At 40.3% G+C, this 26,241-nt stretch overlaps 1 protein-coding gene and 2 long non-coding RNA genes across 6 annotated transcripts in view; 1 reads left to right on the top strand and 2 right to left on the bottom strand.

The window, feature by feature from the left end:
* The window catches only part of PSMF1 (proteasome inhibitor subunit 1), a 45,489-nt gene that overhangs the window by 6,815 nt on the left and 12,433 nt on the right, over positions 1-26,241 (top strand). For all 3 annotated transcript variants that reach the window (XM_077872550.1, XM_077872551.1, XM_077872552.1), the window contains 3 exons: positions 4,671-4,823; positions 6,469-6,551; positions 17,366-17,551. In XM_077872550.1, coding sequence (XP_077728676.1) covers positions 4,671-4,823; positions 6,469-6,551; positions 17,366-17,551 — 422 coding nt within the window. The remainder of the gene's footprint in view (positions 1-4,670; positions 4,824-6,468; positions 6,552-17,365; positions 17,552-26,241) is intronic.
* On the bottom strand, positions 1,581-2,637 carry LOC144298105 (uncharacterized). The gene is made up of 2 exons (XR_013365093.1): positions 2,542-2,637; positions 1,581-1,806 (listed from the first exon to the last, which is right to left on the bottom strand). It is a non-coding gene; the product is annotated as an uncharacterized LOC144298105 (long non-coding RNA).
* On the bottom strand, positions 4,264-17,048 carry LOC144298104 (uncharacterized). 2 transcript variants are annotated; one of them, XR_013365092.1, is made up of 5 exons: positions 16,935-16,970; positions 12,330-12,436; positions 10,113-10,243; positions 4,645-4,848; positions 4,264-4,569 (listed from the first exon to the last, which is right to left on the bottom strand). It is a non-coding gene; the product is annotated as an uncharacterized LOC144298104 (long non-coding RNA). The 2 variants fall into 2 exon arrangements; XR_013365091.1 differs by having other exon boundaries at positions 4,265-4,569; positions 12,330-12,439; positions 16,935-17,048.

The following is a 26,241-nucleotide window of genomic DNA, read 5'->3' as shown; positions in this document are numbered from 1 at the left end:
ATGTCTTACAGGAGGCCAGGGAGACCAGGGAGGAGGGTTTTGAAAGACACTGCCCAGTGGCAAATCAGGCATGCCCTCTGGGGTTGGGTGTTTGTATTGCTGTCTGATGTGTCATCTTGCTTCTGTGCCCTGTCTCCAGTGCTGCTCAAGCTCTGGTTGCACTTGTCCTCCTGTGACTTTTGCTAAGTCCACTTCCATGAGAGTAGAAGCCCTTTAGAGAGGCATCTATTAGTTTATTTTAAGAGAGAGTTTAATTTTCTGGCCTGGGACCAGCAGACTCTGCTGAGATTCTTCTATGCTCAGAGGATGTTTATGTTGCCTCTCCAGCCAACCTCCTGCGCCCCACCCCTTGTAGAGGTGATGAGAGAGGAAGGCTCCAAAAGTGTGTGCTTCATTATACAGTATATTGACAGTTAAATAGCTGAATTGTCTGCTGGTCTCCTCTGGTTTTATCTCCTCTTGTGTGGGGCGGTTGTGTATGTAAAACATGGTTAGAAGAGCAGTGAGGCCATTGGCTTCAACAAAAAATCCAAAATTTGAATTTGGATTACTTTTTCAAAGTCAGTACCACTCATGTGAGCTTTACAAAGGTGTCAAGTGGGTTAGGCGGCAAAGGTTAGAGATGGCTACAGGTAGGAGTTCAAGAAATTTGTTTTCTTAAAAAAAAAAAAAGAATCTTGTTTTCTGTTGTAGGAATCTAAAGGTTATGAAAAAAGAGAGGAAATGCCCAGAATGATCTGGTTGTGTTTTTTTGGTTGCATTTTAGCCCAGAGAGACCCTGGGATAAACTCATAGCCACTGCAGAATGCTTCTAGCCCCAGGATTTTGCCTTTGTAGACAACTATCTTTACTTTCCTGAGGCCAGTCCCCTGGCTGGGAAAAATTTCCAGCCGTAGACCAAGCAGCCAGGAGCTCTGAATGCCAAACCCAGCTCTGTATCTGAGTTACTGTGACCTTAGGTGATTCTCAGCCCCTCTGATCCCTTAAATTTTTCATCTGAGGGTGTTCAACTACACAGCCATATGCTTTGGCCACTTTCCAGGTGCAGCTTTCTGGGGGGGCCTGATATTTGATGTCGGGACCTAGAAGACGGTTGAAATGCCCTATTTGACCTGATATCACCAGGGCTGATCCCTGTTGGTTCCATCTGCCTTATATCAGAGCAGGCCCGTGGGCTGGGACCATCAGTCCCCCTGCAGTGAGAGGCATTAGCCTCATCTAACCCCAGGGTTCTCTCTTGCCCACAAGCCAGAGTCTGTAGGAGAGTGAGCAGGCAGGATTATCTATATTCCAAGGAAAACTTCTGGTGGGTTAAATGCTGTATGTGAAAGATATACATACAAACTCAAAGACCTCTGACAGAACAAACACAAGGCACAGTTATCAAAATCTTAGCTTCCAGAGTAAACCTTGAATCCACTAAACCTGTTAGGGGAAATGTACCCAGCTGGAGGTGAGGGATTGTTTGTTTCTCTTTCTCACTTGGCAGATTTGTATCACTTTCGTTTTTTGTCAGTCTCATTTCTTTGCTTCAGGCTGTGAGTTTCCTTGTCATCCAGCCAGCTTTGAAACCACACCAGTTGCAACATCTTGAATTGTATTTGGGACCACTTCTCCCATTGGACTCCTGAGTACCAAGGGTGATCAGAGAGGAGAGGCCCACAATTTTTTGCTCTTGGCCTCTTGTTGTCCTTGGTGTGTGTAAGGACTGTGGTGCCGAACTTTTGTCTCTTGCGCTTGTTCTTCATCTTTGGTCCAACTTTTCCCACCATATTTTCCTGAGTTCAGAGCTTTCCAATCTACTTGCTTTGTGTTTAGCCATGTAAATAGGTATTGAAAAAAATATATATAGGTTACTTTTGTATGTCTTAAAATTTTTTTTTACATAGATGGTACCTGGCTATAAATCTCATTTTTTCTTAATTTCTAAGAAAAATTTAAGTTTTTCTATGTGTTTATATATATAAACTTTTTTTTTTAAGTGGGCTCCATGCCCAGTGTGGAGCCCAACACGGGGCTTGAACTCATGACTCTGAGATCAGGACCTAAGCTGAAATCAGGAGTCGGGCACCCAACAGACTGAGCCTTCCAGGCACCCCTTAAGTGTGTGTGTGTGTGTGTGTGTGTGTGTATGTATGCAAGAATTTTATTCATGAGAGACACAGAGAAGCAGAAACATAGGCACAGGGAGGAGCAGGCTCCCTGTGGGGAGCCTGATACGGGACTCAATCCTAGGACCCCGGGATCACACCCTGAGCCAAAGGCAAGATGCTCGACCACTGAGACACCCAAGTACCACTATTTTTTAAGTTATATTTTAAGTTCTATTTTCTACCTTTATCTGTGGTGTTACAATTTGATCTTTTTGTTCCTTCTAGCTCCTATATAGTCTTCCATTGTGAGCTTATTTTTTTTAATTTCACCTCCACTTTGTTGTTCATGACTAGGTTATGACAAAGATCCCTTGTCATGTCCCCTGTGCCTTTGTGCACAAGGTTTCCTCCAAGAATGGGGGCTTGGGGTCAAAAGGTGTCAGCTTACCTGAGGGTACCACATACTGCTAGGCTGCTTTCCAGAGGATTTGCAGCAGTTTCAGTGGCCACCTGCCGTGTCTGGGGGTCCCCATTGTCCTCACACCCATATGAACAAAAAAATCAAGAAATGAGTAATACCAGTGTGATGGGCGTGACATGGCACCCATTGTTTCAACCTACATTTTTCTGAGTGCCAATAAAGTTGAATAGCCCTCTATATACAGTTGTCTGCTCTTTTGCTCGTTCATATCTTTTGCCAGATTTTCAAGTGGGTTTCCAGTTGTTGTTGTTGTTTTTTTTTAAGATTTTATTTATTTATTCATGAGAGACCCAGAGAGAGAGAGAGAGAGGCAGAGACACAGGCAGAGGGAGAAACAGGCTCCATGCAGGGAACCCGATATGGAACTTGATCCCAGGACTCCAGGATCATACCCTGGGCCGAAGGCAGGCGCTAAACTGCTGAGCCACCCAGGAATCCCCAGGTTTCCAGTCTTTTTTTTTTTTTTTTTTTTAATATTTTTAATTTTTATTTATTTATGATAGAGAGAGAGAGAGAGAGAGGCAGAGACACAGGCAGAGGGAGAAGCAGGCACCATGCACTGGGAGCCTGATGTGGGATTCGATCCCGGGTCTCCAGGATCGCGCCCTGGGCCAAAGGCAGGCGCCAAACTGCTGCGCCACCCAGGGATCCCTCCAGTCTTTATCATCATTCATTTTCCAGGCATTCCCTTAATGTGCTAGTTATTAATTCTTTTTCATTTGTAACCATGGCAAATATCTCACTCTCGCCTGGCCTGTTGCTGTCTGATACTGTTGCAGTGTCTGTCGTTGAAAAGAAGCTTTAAACTTAGAATAGTCTCAAAGATAGTACATTTTTTCTTTTGCAGATCTTAAGAACTCTTTCCCCACCTAGAAATCACTATATTACTTTTTCCTATAGAAATAGTTCAAAAACGATTTCTCAAACTTCAGGGTGTAGAAGGAAAGTCCTAGGATAAGTTAAAAGGAAAAAGAAGACCTCACAACACACAGTGATGCATTTTTACACCCACCAGGTTGGCAAAAATTTTTAAATTGGACAGTGACAATGTTGCTGGCCACATGGAACTACAAGAACTCTCATTGACTTTACCTTAGAAATTAAAAGTTCTTTTCCCACAAATACTCTATAGAAATTCATCCACCTGTCAGCAGATGTATGCACAAGTGTTCATAGCAGCATCATTTATAACAGCTCACCTGTACACAGTCCACATATCCATCAGTAAGTGATTGTGTACCTTGCAGCATGCTCATAAACTCCACACTATATACAGCCATGAACTGTACTGCAATGGAGTGCTGCATAGTGGACTATATACGGTTAAATGTTTTGACACAGTGAAATCTCATAATATTGAACGAAAAAGGAAGTGATGAAGGTGATACAAATTCAAAAACATTTGAAGCAGTATATTTTTAGGTTTTTTTGTATAGTAACACAGCTATAAGGAAAAGTAAAGAAATTTTTAAAAAGGCAGAGTAGCGATTACCCAAGAGGGGAAGGAGAGAGATTCATTAGGAGTACTGTACTTGAGGCTTTGGTGGTGGTGGTGTTCTATTTCTTAAGCAGGTGGCACATGTACAGGTATCCACTTGATAATGTTTTATCTCATACATATGCTACATTTTATTTGTGTATGAAAATTGTTCATAATTTCTGTGAAACCACTACAGTATGGAAGGGATTACCCTAGAATCTTTATTTTTAGTCAACACTTTGGTGATCCTGTTGCAGATGGTCCAGTTCTGAACTTAGAAAAAACACGGTCTTAGAATTTCACATTATCCCTTCAGGAAATTGGCCTTATTCTTGGCGGGGGGGTGGAGAGGAGATTCTTACTAAAACAAGGCTTCAGATTCTGGACAGGTTCTAGTACTGTGTCATCAAGGCAGTCAGCTACAAGGGAAGGAGTACTGGAGCAGGAGTCCAGAGACCTAAGTCCCAGACCTCTTAACTTGGACATTTTATTTCTCTTGACCTCCATGTCCTCATCTGTGAAATGAAGAAGTGGGATTAGATTATCTCTAAAATCCTTCATAGCTCTGTGTTCTGAGGTTGTGAACTTACTTCTCTCAATCCTGGTGTCTTCTCAGCCAGGTCCCAATGATAAGAAATCAGAACTGCTGCCGGCTGAATGGAACAGCAATAAAGACCTGTATGTCCTCCGGTATGAGTCTAAGGATGGGTCCAGAAAGCTCCTTGTGAAGGCTGTCACTGTAGAGAACAGCATGATCATCAATGTGCTGGTGAGTCTCAGGGATGTGTTGGCATCTGCTGGTGGGAGAGGACATTGGGATCACTTTTGTGTCGCTCATTTAACAGTACAGATCAAGAGCCTTAAATGTTTGTGAGGACTTTACCCAATGACCTTACTCTTGGAACCAAGACAGGAATCCTCAGTATAGAACAGCTTTGTGCTCAAAGAGGTTCACCTTCTAGTATTATCAAGGGAGGGACTTTCCATCACAGGGGAATGATTACATAAATTAGGGTAAATCCTTTCAGTGACAATAGGGATGAAAAAAGCATACTGTAGGCCCAAGGGGCTACTTTTAGTCCTTTAGAGAAGCCTGCTCTCTGCTATCCTGGTGCCCTTACGTTTCTCCTTTTCAGGGATGGAAAACTTTTCCCTGCCGCCATGAGCCACCCCATATGCACCCTCTTCCCTTCTAACTACCTACTCTAACCTGCCAGCAAAATCTAAATTATGCCTTTCTACTTCATCCTTTTATTTCCTTGCTGGTACTTACAACAGTTTGTAACCACGTAGTTCTCCTTTGGTTTGATATTTGTGTTCCGCCACTGGCCTGTAAGCACCACAAGGGCAGTGACTGTCTTCTTAAGTTTGTCCTGGTTATCTCCATGTGCTCATATAAAATTGCATTGTACCTTGCTTTTTTCATTCAATATATTTTGGAGGTCTTTACGTGGGAATGCATAGAGATACACCTTATTAATTTTAACTACTATGTAGTTTTCTGTAATACCATAATTTATCCCTTTCTGTTTTTTTTTTTCCCTTTATTTAAATTCAATGTAGTTAACATAGAGTGTATTTATTTGTTTCAGGGGTAGAATTTAACGAATCATGAGTTGCACACAACACCCAGTTACATCGCATGCCCTCCTTAATGCCCATCACCTAGTTACCTACCATACCCCCACTCCCCTCCCCTCCAGCAGCGCTCGGTTTGTTTCCTAGAGTTAAGAGTTTCTTATGGTTTGCCTCCTGCTCTGTTTTTATCTTATTTCATTTTTCCATCCCTTCTCTTATGTTCACCTTATCCTTTTCTGTTTTGATGAACATTTAGATCTTGTATCAGACAGGGTTCTTAGTTATAGAAATCCCCTCAAGTTAGTTAGACTAGGTTTATTAATAGAACTGGGATAGCGTATTGAATTGTTAGAAGGAATTGTTTCTCTAAAACAGGTTCAAGTCTGGGCTTTCAAGACAGTGCCTCAAACCACCCCATGGAAACTAGTCCTGCTGCCACCACCCCAGACATGAGCTGCTGCTGCATGAGGTGCTGACTTATGCTCCAGGCCCTAGAGCCCCTTCTAATGAACCACTGATGCATCTGCTGCCCCCTCATTAGGGAGATGTCTGCCCCCTGCTGGGCCTGCTTTTCCATGTTGCCCACCTCTAAGCCAAAGACGTGCATCCATTTGACACCTCAGTTATATGCCTGTGCCCAGGAAATAGGTTTACTGGGCTCTGCCTCAGAAAGGCAGTATTTCTAAATCAAGCATCAGAAGGGTGTTTCACATATCACAGATGTTCCTGGTATATTTCTTTGTGCATCTGTATTTCTTTAAATTGAATATTTAATTGTTATTCTCCCCTTAGCCCAGAAATATCCCGTCTCTCGTTTTCTGTTTTCATTTTTCTAGGAATTTGGGTCACAGCAGGTATCAGATTTGACCCTGAACTTGGATGATTATATCGATTCAGAACACCTGGGTGACTTCCACAGGTACTTCTAAGGGATGGCTTTTCCCTGGGAAAAAGAAGAAACAATGGAACGGGGTGGAGAAGTTCAGAGAGCCAAGAAAAATTAATAGAATGGTCTTTGTCTCTTGGGCATAGCCATTTCTCAATTCTCTTTTTTGTTTTTCAATTTATTTTAAGAGAAGATTCACATGGGAAATGCCGCGTGAAGTAAAATGATGTAAGCCTGAGTCCGCAAGTGTTTCAGTGGCTACAGGGGAGAGGTGGAATCAGGCCAATGGAGTCAGTAAGAATAGGCTCCTGGAGAAAAGGTGTGCCTAATCTGGTCTCCACCTCCAGCTTTTTCTTTTAAATGGACTTAATTTTTTCGAGCAGTTTCAGGTTAACAGCAAAACTGAACAACAAGCGCAGAGAGTTTACATGAATAGGTCTGCCTCCAGCCACCTCGACACAGCCTCCACTATCAGCTTACTGTATATTTGTTATAATGGAAGAACCTGCATCAATATACATTCTCACTCAGATTCCATATTTTACATTCACTTCACTATTGGCAGTGTAGGAGTATGTTTAACCTTTACCTTTTTTTTTTTTTTTTTTTAAGATTTTATTTATTTGAGATAGAAGTAAGCCAGAGAACATGAGCCGGGGGCAGAGGGAGAAGGAGAAGCAGGCTCCCTGCTCAGCAGGGGCTCTATCCCAGGACCCCAGGATCATGACCTGAACCAAAAGCAGACAGTTAACCAACTGAGCCACCCAGGAGCCCCAAGTATGTTTATTTTTGTACGAAACTGCTGTAGTGGCTTCCATAGTGGCAGTACCATTTCACATTCCCACCAGCAGTGTATGAGAGTTCCTGTTGCTCCACATCCTTGTCAGCATTTGGTGGTATTAGTTTTTCAGATTTGACCGTTCTAATTAGCGTGTAGTAGTATCTTTTAATTTAGTTACCAAGTGACCTATGATGACCTGGAGCATCTTTTCATATGCTTATTTGGTGAGGCGTTTGTTCAGGTCTCTGGCATTTTTTGATTGGTTTGTTCTCTTACTGTTGAGTTTTAAGAGTTCTTTGTATACTTTAGCTAACCATCTTTTATCATATATGTTTTTTGCAAATATTTTCTCCCAGTCTGGCTCATTTTCTCATTCTCCTGACTTTTTATTTTGAAATTTGCTACCTTACAGAAAAGATGGTTTACAGAAATATTGCAGTGAACACCCATATACCTATCACCGAAGTTTACCAGTTCTTAACATTTTGCCACATCTGCTTATTTTTTCTGTGCGCTATTCTGTTCTTAAACCACCTGAGAATTTTTTTTTTTTAGATTTTATTTATTTATTCATGAGACACACACACACACACACAGAGGCAGAGACATAGGCAGAGGGAGAAGCAGGCTCCATGCAGGGAGCCTGATGCGGGACTCGATCCCAGGTTTCCAAGATCATGCCCTGGGCCGAAGGCAGTGCTAAACCGCTGAGACATCCAGGGATCCCCAAACCACCTGAGAATTATCTCCAGGCTTTGTTAACCTTCACCCCTAAATATTTCAGCAGTAGCTCCTTGTTCGTACAAGGGTATTCTCTATAATCTTAACACAGCTCTCACACTCAGGAAATGTAGCGCAGATACGGGAGTATCCCTTAATACACCATCTACATTGATATTTCTGCAGCCGTCATGCAGTGTCCTTTTTAGCTAGTTTTTTGAGTGTTTGGTTTGAGGGTTTTTTCTTACCCAACCAGAGATCCCATATTGCATTTATTTTCATGGCTCCTTAATTGTCTTTCATCCTGAACAGTTTTCCAGATGTTTGTTTTCCACGGCTTTGGTATTTTTGAAGACTCCAAGTCATTTATTGTGTAGAATGTTCAGATTGTTTCCTCATGATCAGATTTATTAGGTTATCTGGTCATCTTTGATTCAGACTGAACATTTTCAACAAGAGCACTCCTGCGTTCTCCTCAGCATCTCACATCAAGCCCAGACGTCTGTCTCGTTGGCTCTGTTCAGTTTGATCACTTGGTTATGACAGTATCTCCCAGCTCCCTCTCTAGTAAAGGTGTCTATTTTCCTTCATGCTTAAGAAGTGATCTGCGGGATTCTACCAGCAGACATTGAGTACTCTGCTTCCTAGTGGTCTTTCATCTAGCCGTCTCAGCATCTGTCAGTGTTCTCACCGGAGTCCGTTAAATAGTGACGCCTGGAAGAGGGTAATTTTCTATCTTAGGCATTCTTTCCACATTAATCAGCATTCTGTACAAAAAAAAAAAAAAAAAAAGAGTTTTCTATTCTTCCTGTCCCCTTTACTTTTTATTTTTTAAAATACCAGTATAGACATAAGGATTCTTCTGTATTCTAGGTTATGGTCTGTTTCTGTCATTCTCTGGTTGCTGTTGTTCAGGAGTTGACCAGTGGAAACCCTTTCACACTACCTCCTCTATCCTTGTGACATGTCCCCATCATTGGTCAAGCATCTCATACTTGCTGGTACAGTGAGATGTTCCAGCCTCACCTTGTCATTTCCTTGGCCCTGCCTTGAAATCAGCCAGTTTTCTCAGAAGTCTTGACTTCTGTTAGTGGGGAATCATATTTAAGAACCAAAACCTGGGCCCTGAATGTGCTTGTTAATACTGAGGATACCTTGGCTTCCCAGCCCTTTCAGTGAATGCATAGAGCTTGGAAGCTCTTTCCTTAAGGCCTTTTCTTAAATGTTAAACTGAGGCTTTCATTTTTAATCTAATCACCATGGGCTTCTTACTCTTTTATTCCGTACTTGTATCTCTCTTCTGTGGTGAGAACTCCAATTTCCAACAGCACCAACATATTTATTCAATTGTTTGATCCTAACATATACACAGAGTTTCTGAACTGCCACATCAGTATCAACAAAGAACAAATCAACCAAGTAAAGTTCCAAATACAATCTCTTTTCAATTCTTTTTGTTCAACTCTGTCCAACTGATGATGTACATAGTCAGACTGTTGTGTTCAAAAGGCATTTAGGTGAATGCTTTTGTTGTTGTTGTTACATAGTTAGACCCCATTATTTTCACTTTATATTCCATTTTGCCATCCGCATTGACCTCCTTGGTTTTAGAGGAAGCTGGACATCACTGTAAAGTCCCAGTCATCAGAACTGCCTAGAAACTTTGTTGTATTTTATCTAATTAGCAATAACCATTTTGAACCCACTCCACTCCTCTTAGGCTTGCAAACCACCTGCCTCCATGGTTGTGGCCACCCGTCTATCTCTGCCTCTCTTCCGTGCAGCCTTTACGTGCTACATAAAGGAGATTCCCTACTTCTCCTCCAGCTTACTACCTACCCTTCAGTCAATTTCTCACAGTCATGGGACCTGTCTTTTTAAAACATAGTTGAGGTTAAAACCCTGGCTTGAAATCCTACAGTGATACCACCTCACATACATTAGGATGGCTACTACCAAAAAAAAACCCAGAAAATAACACGCATTATCCAGGATGTGGACAGATTGGAACCCTTGTGTACTCTTGGTAGAAATATAAAATGGTGCAGCCACTATGGAAAACAGTGTTGTGGTTCCTCACGAAATTAAATTACCATATGATCCAGAAATTCTGCTTCACTAGTGCTGAGAGCAGGGTCCAGAATAGATATTTGTACACTCACATCATAAAAGCATTATTTTGCAACATCCAGAAGGTGGAAGCCATGTAGGTATCCATGAATACCTAGAACAGATGCATACATAAACAAGATGTAGTTTATACATACAGTGGTAGGTGTGCAGTGTGGCCTATACCTACAATTATTCACCTTTAAAAAGAAAAGAAAAGGTGGACATTTGCTTCCACATGGAATAACTTTGAGGACATTATGCTAAGCAAAATAAACTGCTAACAGCAGACAAACATCGTATGATTCCACTTAGGTGAGATGAGATAGTGGATGCCAGGGACTGGGAAAGTGGAGAATAGGGAGTTATTATTTCATACAGAGTTTCAGTTTTGCAAGATGGAGAGTTCTAAAGATGGGTGGTGGTAGTGATTGCACAGTAATCTGAATATTTAATGAATCCACTGAGCTATACATTGAAAATTGGTTATGTTGTTAAATTTTATATGTATTTTCCCACAATTAAATTTTTTTTTAATCTGAAAAATACCCAGAACCCTCCAGTGAATGTTGGTTGCTCTTAGAATAAAAAACAAAATCCTTGACGAGAGGCCTAAAGCCTAACCCCTCTGGCCCTATCCTGTACCACTTCCCCCTTAGTTGCTATGCCTGGGCCACCATGCCTTAGCTCCTTCCCTCTTCAGAGCTGTCCCTTGTGCCGAGAGCACCTTTCCCAACCTCCTCACACAGCCAGCTCCTGTTCTTCCTTCAGTTCCCCCTGAAACATGAGTTCCTCAGAGAAGCCTCTCCTGCCCCCCACCATATTGGGGGTTTTGTAGCACCTTTTAAGCTTTAATAAGTGGGTATTTTATCATTAGAGTTGGTCTCCCCCGCACGGGCGTGTGATCTCCATGAGGGCAGGGCTGTTGTTCTTCATGCTGCCTACTCCATGACCCCCCACACCCCTAAAGTGGGTAAGGAAAGGACATGGAGTCTTTCTTTTGACTTCTTCATGCTTGAATTGTATTGCAAGAGAAGGTGATAAAACCTGTGGAAGAACCCAGGTACTAGTCTCTACGTGCTCATTACAACATTTAGTTCCCTTAGTAATACTGAGAGAAATGGTGACAGTGCCTCTATTTATTATTATTATTTTTAAATACACTTGTTGGGGTTTTGTGCTGGGGGAATGTTTTGTTTTTTGATGACTGAGTTGCAGAACCATCAATACTACCTCACGGTGTTCTGAGAACAAAACGAGATGTCAGCGCAGAGTGCTCAGGGCTGGTGCAGCAGCTCTTAGTAAACATACAAAGGGAAAAATATCTCATCACCAGGAATCATCTCCATGGAAACTGAGGCTCTGAGACCTGGGGTATGGATCTGCCTCCTGATCATCAGGCCCTCCCTCCCTGCTCTCGTACTGCCAGCAGCGCAGAACTGCCTGCCTCTAGTCACCTTCCCCCGCCAGGCCCTCCTTATTAGGTCATTGTGGCATGTCCTGTCCATGGTAGGTGGGAATTTGTGTCCCTTGGTGAGCAAACTCTGATTTGCTAAGGAGTATACACCTGTTCCTTTTTGCCATGCCCATTCTCTTTCTGCCCTTGCAGGATGACAGGCTACAGGCTATCTTTTGCTGCTACCAAAATGGCAGTGCTACTAAGGCTTAGAAATTGTGTAAGAACTTCAATACTTGACAGTTTTTAAATCAGTCCTGAGTTCTGCAGGGAAACACACACATCCTACATAGGGAGCTCAGAAGCCTTCCAGCTAGCTGTACCACACACGACTCATCTGATTGAAAGGAAAGAAGATTTAGATATACCCCTTCCACCCAACTTAGGGAAGCAGCACGTATTCTGTGTTCTGAGCAAGAACCTGATCGTTGTAGGGATATAGAGACCACAGGCCCTTAGATCTTACAAACCATTGCAGGTGTTAGACTTTTGAACAACAGAACTCTTTCTTCAAGCACCATGTTCTTAAGGATTGACATATTAAACTAGTAAAAGTAAAATTGCTCTGGTGGAAAAGGTAGAGACAGGAAATGGGGGTCCCTGGGCTTTCTCTTTTGCCCTTGTTGGGCCATTAAAATGTGAGAGAAAACATGAAATCACTGATCTAGTCCAATATTCTCAGTTTATCTTATGGTTATATAATAAAAATGTATTTTTTAATTAAACTTTTTATTTTAAGAGACACCTGGGTGGCTCAGTTGGATAAGTGTCCAACTCTTGATCTCAGCTCAGGTCTTGATCTCGGGGTCGTGAGTTCAAGCCCTGCTTTGGGCTCCATGCTGGGTGTGGAGCCTACTGAAAAATAAAAACAATAAAAAAATTTTATTTTGAGATCATTGTAGTCTTAAATGCAGTTGTAAGAAATAATACAGAGATTCTTTGTATCCTTTATACATTTTACATCAGTGATCACATTGTACAAAACTATACTAGGTATTACAGCCAGGATATTGACATTGATATAAAGATACAAAACCTTTTTATCACCATAAGGATCCCTCCTTTTTTCTTTTCTTTCTTTCTTTTTTTTTTTTTTAAAGAGGAGTGGGAGGAACAGAGGGAGAGCAAGAATCTCAAGCAGACTCCACTCTGGGGCTCAGTCTCACAACCCTGTGGTCATGACCTGAGCCAGAATCAAGGGTCAGATGCTTAACTGACTGAGCCACACAGCTGCCCCCATGCCCTTTTTTTTTTTAAAAAAGATTTTATTTATTCATGAGAGACACAGAGGGAGACGCAGGCTCCATGCAGGGACCCTACCCTGATGCAGAACTCGATCCTGGGACCCCAGGACCATGCCCTCGGCTGCAGGCAGGCCATAAACTGCTGAGCCACCCAGGGATCCCCTCTTGATGCCCTTTTATAGCCAGACCCACTATCCCTCCCCAACTCTAACCCCCTGGCAACCACCACTTATTCTCCATTTCTAAAATTTTTTCATTTCAAAAATGTTAATCATACAGTATGTAAGCTTAAGCTTATGGGATTGGCTTTTCTTATTCAGCATAATGCCCTTGTCATCTAGTTGTTGCATGCATCAATAGTTTGTTCCTTTGTAAAGCTGAGTTCATGATATGGGTGTACCACAGTTTGTATAACCTTAAAGGATATCTAGTTGTTTCCAGTTGTTTGCTGTTAAAAATAAAGGTGCTTTGGACATTCAGGTACAAGCTTTCATGTGAATATAATCCTCTTTCTCTGTGATAAGTGCCTAAGAGCACAATGGTAATTGTATGTTTAGTTTTTTAAGAAACTGTCAAATGATTTCCTAGAGTATCTGTACCATTTTACATGTCCACCACCAGTGTATGAGTGATACCGTTTCTCTGCATCTTCACCAGCATTTGGTGTTGTCACTCTTTTTCATGTTAGTTATTCAGATAGATATGCAGTATTATCTCATTGTGGTTTTATTTTTATTTCCCTAATGACTAATGATGTTGAGCATCTTTCCATGTGTATATTCGCCATCTGTGTATCTTATTTGGCATTATTTGGCATTCTGCCATCTGCCATCTGACTATTTTCTAATTGGATTGTTGGAGGTTTTTTTTTTTTTACTGTTGTATATTTGAGAGTTCTTTATATATTTTAGATGCAAGTCCTTAGGTGATGGTTTATAAATTTTTTTTTCCAGCTTGTAGTTTCTTCATTCTGTTAACAGGATCTTCACAAAGTTTTAAATTTGGTATTTATTTTATCAATTTTATGGATCATGTTTTTGGTGTCAAGAATGCTTTGTCTAGTTCTAGATCCCCAAGATTTTCTCTTATGTTTTTTTCTAACCTTTTTATAGTTTTACATTTAAGTCTGTGGTCTATTTTAAGTTAATTTTAATATAAGGTATGAGGTTTAGACAGAGGTTCATTTTCTTTCCTGTGGATGTTCAATTGCTCCAATACTGTTTGTTCTTCCTTCATTGAACTTCTTTTGCAACTTTTTCAAAAAGCAGTTGTCTGTACTTATGTGGGCCTGTTTTGAGGTTTTCTGTTTTTTTCCCATTGATCTTTTTGTGTGTCCCTCTGCCAATATCACAGTTTTGATTAATGTACTACATAATAGACCTTAATATTGAGTAGAATGATTCCTCCCACTTACCTTGTCAAGATAGTCTTAGCTATTCTAAGGTCCATGCCTCTCTAAATACTAACTTTAGAATAAGCTTATCTATGTCAGTAAAAACCTTGCTAGGAGTTACATTAAGCCTAAAGATCATTAACCTATAATGGGGGAAATTGAGATTTTTACTATGAACATGATATATATCCATTTATTAAGTCCTATTTGATTTCTTTCCTCATCATTTTGTAATTTTCAGCTTTTAGATCCTGAACATGTTTTTGCTATTTTTTTTCTGGAGGAGGGGGGTAATTATAAATTGTGTTCTGCTCTTAGTCTTGATTTTCAAACATTCATTGTTAGTATGTAGAAATGCAGTTTATTTTTGTGTGTTGATCTTGTATGTGATACTTTGCTGAATTCATTGTTCTTGGAGGTGTTTTTGTAAATTTCTTGGGAATTTCAAAGTAGACTATCATGTCATCTGCAAAAAGGGAAGTTTTATTCTTTGCTTTCTAATCTGTATGTTTTTTTTTTCTTATTTATTTATTGCTTTATTGCAATGATCAGAACTTCAGTGTTAGGTTATTTAAGAGTGGTAAGAGAGAACATCCCTGCCATGTTCCCAGTCTTAGAGGCAAAGTATTCAATCTTTCATTATTTTTATTATTATTTTCATTCAAATTCTGACTTTATTTACTATTTATTTATTTACTAGACTAAGTTCTGAAAACTTAATTAATGTATGTAAAGGACTTAGTTCCTGTCACATAGTAAGTGTTCAGTAAATATTAGTTGTCTATTAGTTGTTACATCATTATTGCTCCATATATGTATAAGCAGCCTTGTTCCAAAACATTTAAGATCCCAAGAACATACTACCTAAACCATATGGGAATATAATCCATATATGCCACTTTCACCTGTTCAGTGGCTTCCCAGTTAAAGGGAAATAAACTTAGTTTGTAAGACTTTTACCTCTATTCCTATTCCAGTAAACTAAAAGGGGGAAATTTATAGCTCAGCTTTTGTTCCCTCCTTCCCTACTCCCAGGTCTCTTCCTCCCACTTAGCTTCAGTAATATCCTCCAGTCAATTTAGGTCTTTCATTATTAAGTATATTGTTAACTGTAGGTTTTTGTAGGTCTTCTTTCTGAGGCTCAAGAGTTTCCCTTCTGTTCCTAGTTTGTTGAGAGTTTTTATCATGAATGGATTTACATGTTGGATTTTGTCAAATGCATTTTATGCATCAATTGATAGGTTCATATGATTTTTCTTAGCTTATTGATATGGTAGGGATTTGTGACTACTGAACCAGCCTTGCATACCAACAGATATATGATTCTTTTTATATATTTTTAAATTCAACTTGTTAGTATATTAAGTATTTATACATCCAAGTTCATGGGAAATCCAAGTCTTTGGTTTTGTTTTTTGTGCTCTCTTTGTCTGGCTTTGATATGAAGCAATCTTGGCCTCAAAAAATGAGTTGGGAAATGTTTCTTCCTCTCCTATTTTCTGGAAATAACTGTAATTTGGTGTTAATTCTTCTTAAAGTGTTTGGTAGCATTCTCCACTGAAATCATCTGGCTTTGGAGATTTTTTGCTTTGGGTGCTTAAGTACAAATTTTGTTACTGTAATAGAACTCTTTAGATTATCTATTTTATTTTGCCTGAGTTGTTAGTTTGTGGTTTTTGAAGAATTGGTCTGTTCTAAGTTGTTGAAGTAAGTTGTTTTTAGCATTCTCTTGTTATTCTCCCAGTGGCAACACATGTGTTGTAATATCCCATGTCATTCTTGATATTGGTGATTTGTGTCTTCTTCCTTTTTGTGTTTGCCAATCTTGCTACAAGTTTGTCAATTTTATTCATTTTTTCGAAGAACCAGAGGGTTTTTTTTATTAATTTTCTCTCTCATTTTCCTATTTTCTCTTTTATTGACTTTTATTCTTTATTATTTCCTTTAGTCTTTCGTCAGGTTTAATTTGCTCTTTTTCTAGGTTCTTGAGGTCAGAATTTTGATTATCAATGTCTTTCCTCTTTTCCGATGTAAACATTTAGTGCTATGGAGTTTCTTCTCAACACTGCTTTAACTATATCCCCATATATATATTTTTTTAAGATTTTTAAATTGGGAGAGAGAGTGCATACACACAAGTGGTATGGGGAGGAACAGGAGAGGGAGAGAATCCCAAGCAGATGCCCTTCTGAGTAGGGAGCCTAATGCAGGGCTCAATCTCACAACCCTGGGGTCATGACCTGAACTGAAATCAAGAGTCAACCACTCAACCAACTGAACACCCCATCCCACATACTGTAATATGTTATATTTTTATTTTTATTCAGTGCTTTGTATTTTTCATGTCTTCCTCTTTGACATGTGGGTTATCTAGAATTAGGTTGCTTAATTTCCATGTATTTAGAAACTCCTTTCTATTTTGATGTTTAGTATGATTCCATCTGGTCAAAGAACATACTCTGTATGGTTTCCATTTTTTAAAATTTGTAAGGTTTGCTTTTTTGGTCCAGGATATGGCTCATTTTTAAATGCCAGATTTTTAGGAACTCTAGAGCGCTGCCCACTCATTGCTACCTCAACTTGCCTCAACACCTCAGCTACAGCTCACAGTGCTTATCCGTCACAGGCAAAGAAAAGAGGCCCAGAGCAGCCTTCCGAGAGGGCCCTGAGTTGGTGACAGAACTGGGCCTTGAGCCCCCAGAACCCTGCTTACCTGGCCCAGGAACCTGGTTCATCCTCCCCAAGAAGCCTTGGCAGTCCATGACCCTTCCCATGACACACGATGAACACACAATGAGGCTGGGGGAGGGGTTGGGCAGGTACAGAGGAGTAGCCAGTCCAGGCCCTGTGCCCCTGCACCATCACCTCTTTCTAATGGGGTGGTAAATGAGGAGGGGCAACTCAGATGCCTAAGAAGCTTAGGCCCAAATCTCGGAGACATCACCGGGCTGTTGCCCCCCTCACACAGGTCCGCCGGGCGGCCCGTTCCCACCCTTGCAAACAGTCCACGCGCAAAGCCAAGAGCTTTCAGGGCCGCCGCCGCTGCCGCCGCCGCCGCCTCCGCCGTCGCCACTGCCGCCAGAATAGTGTATACAGGGTTGCCAGCCAGGTGCAAGCAGTTGACACCTCGTCTCCTTCCCGCAGGACCTATAAGAACAGTGAGGAACTTCGGTCTCGCATCGCGTCTGGGATCATTACACCTATCCATGAGCACTGGGACAAGGCTAGTGTCAGCAGTCTCCACCGGGAGTTTCCGCCTGCCACTGCCAGAGAGGTAGACCCCCTCCGGATTCACCCACAGCACCCACACACAAGCCGGCAGCCTCCCTGGTGAGTACAGAGCCCCCAGCAGGCAACTAACCCATGCTTCTGCAGGATTCTAGCCATAGTGATCCTGCCACTGGCCCCCTCTCTGGCCTCCATGTGTCTGCAACAAATTGTCAGTCTTGGTGGATGGAGACATAAGTGAAGCAGTGAGTTCTTGTACGACTCCTGATAACTACCTAGCTTCTTCTAGTAGCAGGGCCCCAGGCCAGGTATTTTAGGAAAATGGAGAGATGCAGAAGTACTTTTCCAGAGGGAATGTAAGCCAAATGTCTTGGCTATTTCATTTCATTCATGGTAGTCACCTAACCTCTTTGACAGCTTCAGAACTTTTCCAAAACAGCATGGAGTATGAGGATATCACATCCAAGATCTTAGCAGGTTAGGGTGGCAACGTCTATGACCGGAGACTCATGGTCTGAGGAAGGAGACAAGAATCGAGGGGAGATCTTAGTCTCTAGCTGAGACAGCACTTCCCAATTTGGAGTCTCCTGTGTGGTAGTAATGGGGGGGTTGCCTGGGGGTTCACTGTGGGGCCATAATAAGCACTCAGTAAGTGTTAACTGCCATTGTTATTTTATCCTGTTTTGCAGTTATTATCTTTGATTATATTAAGATTATATTTATTTTTTTATTAAAATGGGAAATTAATTTATTACAATAAAGTAATAATTGGTAAATTTCTTTGGCACTCTTCAGAATTCCTGTGGGGAGGGAAAATCATAAAAAGTAGTTGAAGGGTTGGAACATCTCATCTGATCTAACCTCCTTATTTTATCGACAGGAACAGAGGTAGAATGACCTGCCTAGGTCACCAGCCACTAATAAAGAAGCAGGGCCAGGGCTGCAGTTCAGGTGTCAAATCCCAGTGTAGTGCTCTGGTTGTCACATAACCAGAATATGGTGGCAAGCTTTAAGAATAAGCTCTCGACAGCAGTCAAGGGGGGGGGTGAGGCAGATTTTTACACCTTAAGTAGATAGTAATTCTCAGCTCTCTCACACTCACTGCCCATGTCAAAACAAATATTCTGTGAAATCTCTTTTACTTCTCTTGAAATGAAATTCATAGATAATCTAACTGAATGCACACTTTAGAAGGAATCAGTATAAAGTCCTCCCTATAATATAAATGAGAAGTAGAAAGGTGGTAACTAATAAGATAATTTCTGTTTGTGTACATGCTTGAGCACAATTACACTGGAAAATATAGTCAGACACTTGCACTTGTATGTGTAATTATGTTGAATTTGACTGTAACAAAAGCTGGCATATACAGATGTATTATAACAGAACTCAAATACTACAAATTGTATTGCTGTTACTAACATGACTTTTCTGAAATGATGAACAGTTCCTAGGAGAATGGCAAACAAAACAGTAGATGGACAGTGTCTCATATGTAAAATCATCTTAGACTTGGGTAATTTATGAAGGCTTTGCACCTTCTTGAAAATCTAACAAGACTTTCAAAAGTATGGGATGTAAGTCATTCTTATAATGTAGAATTCATTATGTAGAATGTGCATTGTCTCTGGTATCTGCCTCTAAGTGCTGGGAGGACCCTGTAACCACTATAGTAAGCAAAAATCCTCCCAGGGCTTCCACAGTGGCCACCTGGAGGCTCTGCCACCCTAACTAGGAATCAGACCTGAAGTTTACAATTGTGAAGATAAAAATTCCTAGCTGAGGAAGATACATGAGGATACACATATTCCAGCCAAAACTGGAACATGAAAAATTTTTACAGGATAAATTGACCTTGTTTTCATTGTCAAATAAATAAATGGCATGAGGAAAAAAGAAGAGTGGGGCTCTTATTAAAAGAGTTATATCAACGAACTACAGTGTTGGATCTTGTTTGGATCTGTGGGGCCCTGATACCAAAATCAAAGCCCTCACAAGAAAACTACAAACCAGTATCCCTTTTGAACATAGATTTTTAAAGCCTTAAAGTACTAGCAAAAACAAATTCAGCAACATAGAAGAAGGATTATATACCATGACCAAAAAAAATTTATCCCAAAAATGATTGGTTTGACATCTGAAAATAAGTTAGTGTAACATACCACATTAATAGAACAAAAACCAAAGGTTCATCTCAGTGTATTGATAAAAAGCATTTGACAAATCTAACACCCTCTCATGATAAAAGGATTTAGCAATAGAAGTTTCTTAACTCAATATGTAATGTCTGCAGAAAGTTAACAGCTAACATCCTACTTATGGAGAAAGACCAAATGCTTTCCCCCTAAGATCAGGAACAAGACAAGACTGTCTGCTCTTGTTACTTTTGTGTAATATCATACTTGAGATTTTAGCCAGGACAATCATTCAAGAAAAAGGAAAAGTATCTAGATTAAAAAGGAAGATGTAAAACAACTCTGTTTGCCAATTACATGAGATCTCATATATAGGACATTCTAAGGAATCCTCTAAAAAATGTGTTTTACATAAACAAGTTCAGCAATGTGACAGGATAAATGATCAAAAAACAAAAATCAATGGTATTTCTACACATGCACAATGAACAATCTGAAAATTAAGGAAATGATTCCGTTTATAATAATACCCAAAAGAAAAACTACTTATGAATAAATTTAACAGAAGTTAATTTGTACACCGAAAACTGTAAAACATTGTTGAAAGAAATTAAGGAAGCTCTAAATAATGGAAAGACATTCTGTGTTCATAAATAGGAAGATTTACTATTCTCCAAATTGATCTACATATTTAATGCAGTCCCAATCCCAGAGTTTTTTGTTTGCAGATTTTTTGTTTTCAAATTGTCAAGCTGATCCTAAAATTCATATGGAAATGCAAGGGTATCAGAATAACTAAAGCAATTTTGAAAAAGAAAAAAGAAGACTCACACTTTCCAATTTCAAAACTTATTACAAAGCTACAGTAATCAAGACAGTGTGGTACTGGAATAAGGATAGACATAGCTGAGGGAATAGAATTGAGATCCAGAAATAAACCTGTACATTCATGGGCAATTGATTTCAACAAATGTGCCAAGACAATTCAATGGGGAAACAATAGTCTTTTCAAATGATACTGGAACAACTCTATATCCACAGCCAAAAGAATGCAGTTGGACCCCTTCCTTACACGAAAAGCAACTTAAAAATGGATCATAGACCTAAGCATAAGAGAACTATAACACTCCTAGCAGAACACAGGAATAAATCTTCATGATCTTGTGTTCCACAGTAGTTTCTTAGATACAATACCTAAAGCCCAAATTGGACTTCGTCAAAATTAAAACCTTTTGTGCTTTAAAGAACAGCATCAAAATGAAAGGATAACTCCTAGAATGGGAGAAAGCATTTGCAAATCAGAGTTGGTAGTACGCTTGTATCCAGAATATATAACCCTTACAACTCAGTAATAAAATTTAAAAATGGTTCAAAAGTGTCCAAGTGGCACATGAGCCTGTGAAAATTCCCTAATTAATCATTAGGGAAATGGAACTCCAAACCACGGTGAAATAGCACTTGTTTGTGCACATGATCATGTACAAACTTCTGTACATGGATATCCATAGTATTATTCATACTAGCCAAAAAGTCAAAACAGCCTATTATGCATCAGCTGATGATCAAGTACACAAACGTGAAACACGTATACCGTGGAATGTTAATTCAGCAGTAAAAAGAGGATGAAGTACTTGATGGATGTCACAACCTGTGTGAGCCTTGAAAACATGCTAAGTGAGAAGAGCTACATATTATGTGATTTTATGTGAAATGTCTGGAATAGGCAAATCCATAGAGACAAGGCAGGTTAGTAGTTGCCACAAACTGAAGTGGAGGGTTTAGTGGGCATGATGAATAGGGTGGGACTGCTAATGGGTACAGGGTTTCTCTTTGTGGTTCAGAAAATATTCTAATTAGAATATTTACATACTCTGTGAACATCTAAAGACCACTGTATATTTTAACTGGATAAATTGTATATGAAATATATCTCAATAAACTAAAAAAAAAAAAAAAAAAAAGTCCTAGCCTTAGCTTAGGAAATGTGAACATATAACAGTAGAAATGAGGTTCCTGGGTTCAAATCATAAGAGAATTGATAATAATTGTTCATGATTGAGACTTTGTGTCTTTCCTTCTATTAGAGAGTAGTTAGTTAGTACCTAAATGATATTTTATGGGTTTATCATCATACGAGCAAAAATGGTTTACTTAAAATTCACTGCTGACTGCTTTCCCCCTTAGGAACAAGGCACAGATATCACCCATACCGCTCTTTTTTTTTCTTTTTTTTTTTTAAAAAAAAAAAAAAAAAAAAAAGATTTTATTTAGAGAGGTAGAGAGACAGGCAGAGGGAGAAGCAGGCTCCATTCAGGGATGATCCTGACACGGGACTCGATCCTGGGACTCCAGGATCACGTCCTGGGCCAAAGGCAGGCCCTAAACCGCTGAGCCACCCAGGGATTCCCGTACCCTCACCACTCTTATTTGGGTAGTACTGGAAAATTTTGCTACCACATTAAGACAAGAAATAAAACTGATACAGTTAAGAGAGGAAGAAATAAAACAGTTCATGTTCGCAGGTAACATTATGGTCTACATAGAAAATCCCAGGGAATCTACCAAATAATAGCAGTAACAACAGTAATTAATAATGAGTTCAGCAAAGGTACCAGCTCAGGGCTCAGAAAGAATGTGAGCTGATAGCTCATATGAGATCACAAATTTAAATGTGAAACTTAATGCTGCAACACTGTAAAGGAAGGACACTAAAAGCACAGTCTGTAACAGGAAGAAATGGTTACATTATACTTCATCAAAGTTAAAAATGTTTGCTTTGTGAAAGACCCTGTTAAGAGAATGAGATAAACTACAGACTGGGAGAAAATGTTTGCAAACGATGCATCTGACAAAGCAATCAAGCAATCTGACAAAGCAATCATATCTAGAAAGATACAGAACACTCAAAAGTGTACAGGTTAAGAAAAACAATCCAATTAGAAAATGGGACAAGATGTGAAGAGATAGTACACTGAAAAGGATACGCAGATGGCACATAGCAGGTGAAAAGGTATTCAGCACCAATAGCCATTAGGGAAATGCAAATTACGCAAATCCTTCACACCTACTAGAATGGCTAAAATGTTTTAAAATGCTGGAGAGGGTGCAGAGAAACTCAATCTCTTATTCATTGCTTGTGGGAACATAAAATGGTATGGCCACTCAAGAACACTGGCAGTTTCTTTTCTTTTTTTTTTTTTTTTTTTTTAAGATTTTATTTATCAGTGAGAGACACACAGAGAGAAAGAGGGAGGGCAGAGACACAGGCAGAGGGAGAAGCAGGCTCCATGCAGGGAGCCTGATGCAGGACTTGATCCCAGGACTCCAGGATAATGCCCCGGGCCAAAGGCAGGCGCTAAACCACTGAGCCACCCAGGGATCCCCAAACATTGGCAGTTTCTTAAACGCTTCCTAGTATGATCTAGGAATCTTACCCCTAGGTGTTTATCTTAGAGAAACAAAAATTATGCACACAAAAGCTTGTACACAGATGTTCGTAGCAGCTTTATTTGTAACAGCCAAAAACTGGAAGCAATCCAGATGTGCCTGAATTGTTAAGTGGGTAAGCATGCTGCAGTGCAGCCTGTGGAATACTACTCAGCAATGTGAAGGAGTGACATTTAGGATGGACCCCAGGGTCATCATGCTGAATGAAAAAAGCCAATTCCAAACGATCATATGCTGTACAATTCCACTTACACATTTTCAAAATGACAGTATTAATAGACATGCTAAACAGATTAGTGGTTGCCAGACGTTAGGGATGGGGACAGGCTGTAGGTGTGATTATAAAGGTGGGCGGGGTAGCATGAGGGAGCTTTGTGGTGGTATAACTTGGAGAAAACTGGATTTCTCTGCACTATTTTTCCTGTAACTCTTTTTATTTTAAAATACACAGTATTTAAAAATGTTGGTGCTAAGGAGCCACTTAGGTTCTTAAGGCCATAGTATTTCTTGAGCTCACTAGGTGTGGGCCCTAGATCTAGCCTTGGGTGCTTCATGAAGACCAGTGATGCCTTCTGCTCCTGCTGTCATCTCATCAGTATACTGGGGAGCACATGGAAGAAGAGCCTGAACCACACTTGGTGTTCAGGGAAGGCTTCAGCAAGAAGAGACTGACCTTTCAGTGGGCTCCTAGAGAATGAGAAAGATGTGTTAGTCAGTGAAGAGTAGAGTAGGAAGCGTGTTCCAGCATGAAGGCCTGTCCTATACAGAGCCCTGGAAGGATAGGAAGTGGTTAGAGTCTAGTGCGGTGGTGGGGATAGGGAGGGGGACAATGTTTAAGGCTGAATGCTGAGCCTCATTGTTTCAGCATACCACTCTTAGCACAGGGGACTTGGTCCCTTTTTTCCACATCCACACCCTCGCCCCCCCCATATCAACAAGAGAGTATTTATATGGTATTCTAGAGCACAGGCTTTGGAGTTGATCAGCTAGATTCAAACCCTGACCTTGTAGCTCTACCTGTCCTTCAGTGAGCACACTTAGCTCTGGGAGGATCTTGGTCCCCTGATCTGCACTCTGAGAATTATTACGCCTATTTTATTATTATTCCTGTATCTCTTAATATTGATATGTAGGTGAATGTCATGTGTCAAGTTCATTGGTCAGAATATAGTAAAGGTTTGATAAATACCCAGTGGATCCCATTCGTGGTCAAGCTCAAAACCAGACTACCAGGGTTAATTAGTAGAGGGTCCTCCCAAAGACAGAACCTTGTTTTATATTTTTAAAGACCTAGCCTCTTCCCCCCAGAAAAGGATTTGATGTAGTAGTGGAGCCACTTAGATGTGAGAGTATGGACCTGGAGGGTGGGTTGGGTGACTATATTTAGGCCCCAGGCCCTTATAAACATAGTCTCTTTATCATCCATATTGGCTGTGTTTATCCAGGAGGGGAATAACTGCCATTTCTTGGCTGTTTGGCCATGTGTTGACCACTGAACTAGGTGATTTCATTTATGGTTGCTCATCTTCCAGACAGATCTGTGCGATCACTAGCATCCCAGCTTTACACAGGAGGAGAAGGTGGATAAGGACATAGCGTAACTGTCCAGTTACCTCACTGGGAGGTAAAGACTGGGCCCAGTCTGCCATTAAGTGGTTCTAACTCTGCTTATGCTTTCCCCACTGCACTATCCAGTTTTAGTTCATGTAATAATCAATTTGTGTACAAATTCAATATAGTGAGTGCATGTGGAGCGTGGAGAAAAATCCATCCCCTTGCCCTCCCTCAGCTAGGTCTTTCTCAAGCAGATCCGTCTCCCAGGACCAGGACATTAAACTACAAGACATGGTTGGAGAGGAGGCGGAATGTTTAGAAGGCTTTTTGTCAGCCACTCACCCCCACCCCCACTCTTCACCAGTCCCCTTCCTCTGTCAGCACAGATGTCTGGAATGACACCATTCCTTTATTAGAGCCCCCACTACCACCAAGTTGCCGAGCAACCAGCACTCACACTTTCACCTTTTTGTTTTTCCCTCAAATGCAGGATTTGGGGGTGGGGCTTTAGAGCAGGAAGGAGGGAAAGAGCAACTTAGGAGCCGGCCCATCTGGCTGCTGCAGGGTGTTAATTAGCCCATCACTGAACAGCCGAGGCTTGTGCTCTGAGCCGGGAAATAGCAGCCTCTGCCTCCTTCCTGTAGGACACGGTCCTGTGTTTCACTGCTTGCCTTCCACACCCCATCTTGTCTAGTCCACCCCTGGAAACCTCCAGAAGCAAACACATCAAATGTCTGTTGCAGTGCAGAAAGAGATTTGCCTCCCTGAGTGCAGAGACATGTACCGGGAGCTTGTCAAGGATACTGGTCTGCCGGTTTGATGCTGGCTGCTTCTAGGCCAGGAGTACACATGGAGAGGACATTCCATTGTGATGGAGAATTGGTTGTGAAAAGTAGGTCTGTTTACTCCTGAAATCTCTAGGGAAGAATTACTGAAAACAGCCCATCTGTAAGGGAACGGTTTTTTGGTTTTGTTGTTTTGTTTTTGTTTTTGTTTTAATCTAAGCCTAACTTTTGTTGTTGTTGTCTTAAAATTCTAACCCATTTCACTTTGCTCCATCTGTCCTCATTCAGACTGTATGCCCCAAATCTATTCGCTGTTTTGAAAAAACAGTTTTTCTTATGCTCAACTGGCTTCACTAAAAATAAATCCTTAGATATAGAACTCTTGCCATTCAAAATTCATTTTCAGTCCCAATCTGTCTCTTTACATATTTTTAATGTTTCCAATATTTTGTGTTCTGCATTTTCCTTTTAAATCTGTTTACTAAAATGCTAAATATATCTTTTTTTAGTATCTGATATTTTATTTTGCTGATATGCTGTAGTTTGCCTAACCTCCATGGGATATTTTAAATATGTTCAATTTTTCATTTTAAATAGTAAGGCTATATGCAGCTGTATATAGTTTTTTTCTTTAACTTCATTGAGTTATATTTTCTATGCTGGTGGATCTCAACATTTTTGGTCTCAGAAACCTTGAACTCTGAATCATTGAGGAGAAATCACTAAATTTTGAATTATTAAAGAGTTCTTGTTGGGGTTCAATCAATATTTATCATATTAGAAGTTACAACTAAAATTTTTAAATTACACATTAATTTATTTAAAAATAACAATAATAAACCCACTACATGTTAACACAAATAGAAATTTT

Source organism: Canis aureus, chromosome 26 (genome assembly GCF_053574225.1).
Source record: "Canis aureus isolate CA01 chromosome 26, VMU_Caureus_v.1.0, whole genome shotgun sequence".
Taxonomy (NCBI): domain Eukaryota; kingdom Metazoa; phylum Chordata; class Mammalia; order Carnivora; family Canidae; genus Canis; species Canis aureus.
The sequence above is the reverse complement of the archived record's forward strand: the minus strand, read 5'-3'. Positions and strand labels throughout refer to the sequence as shown.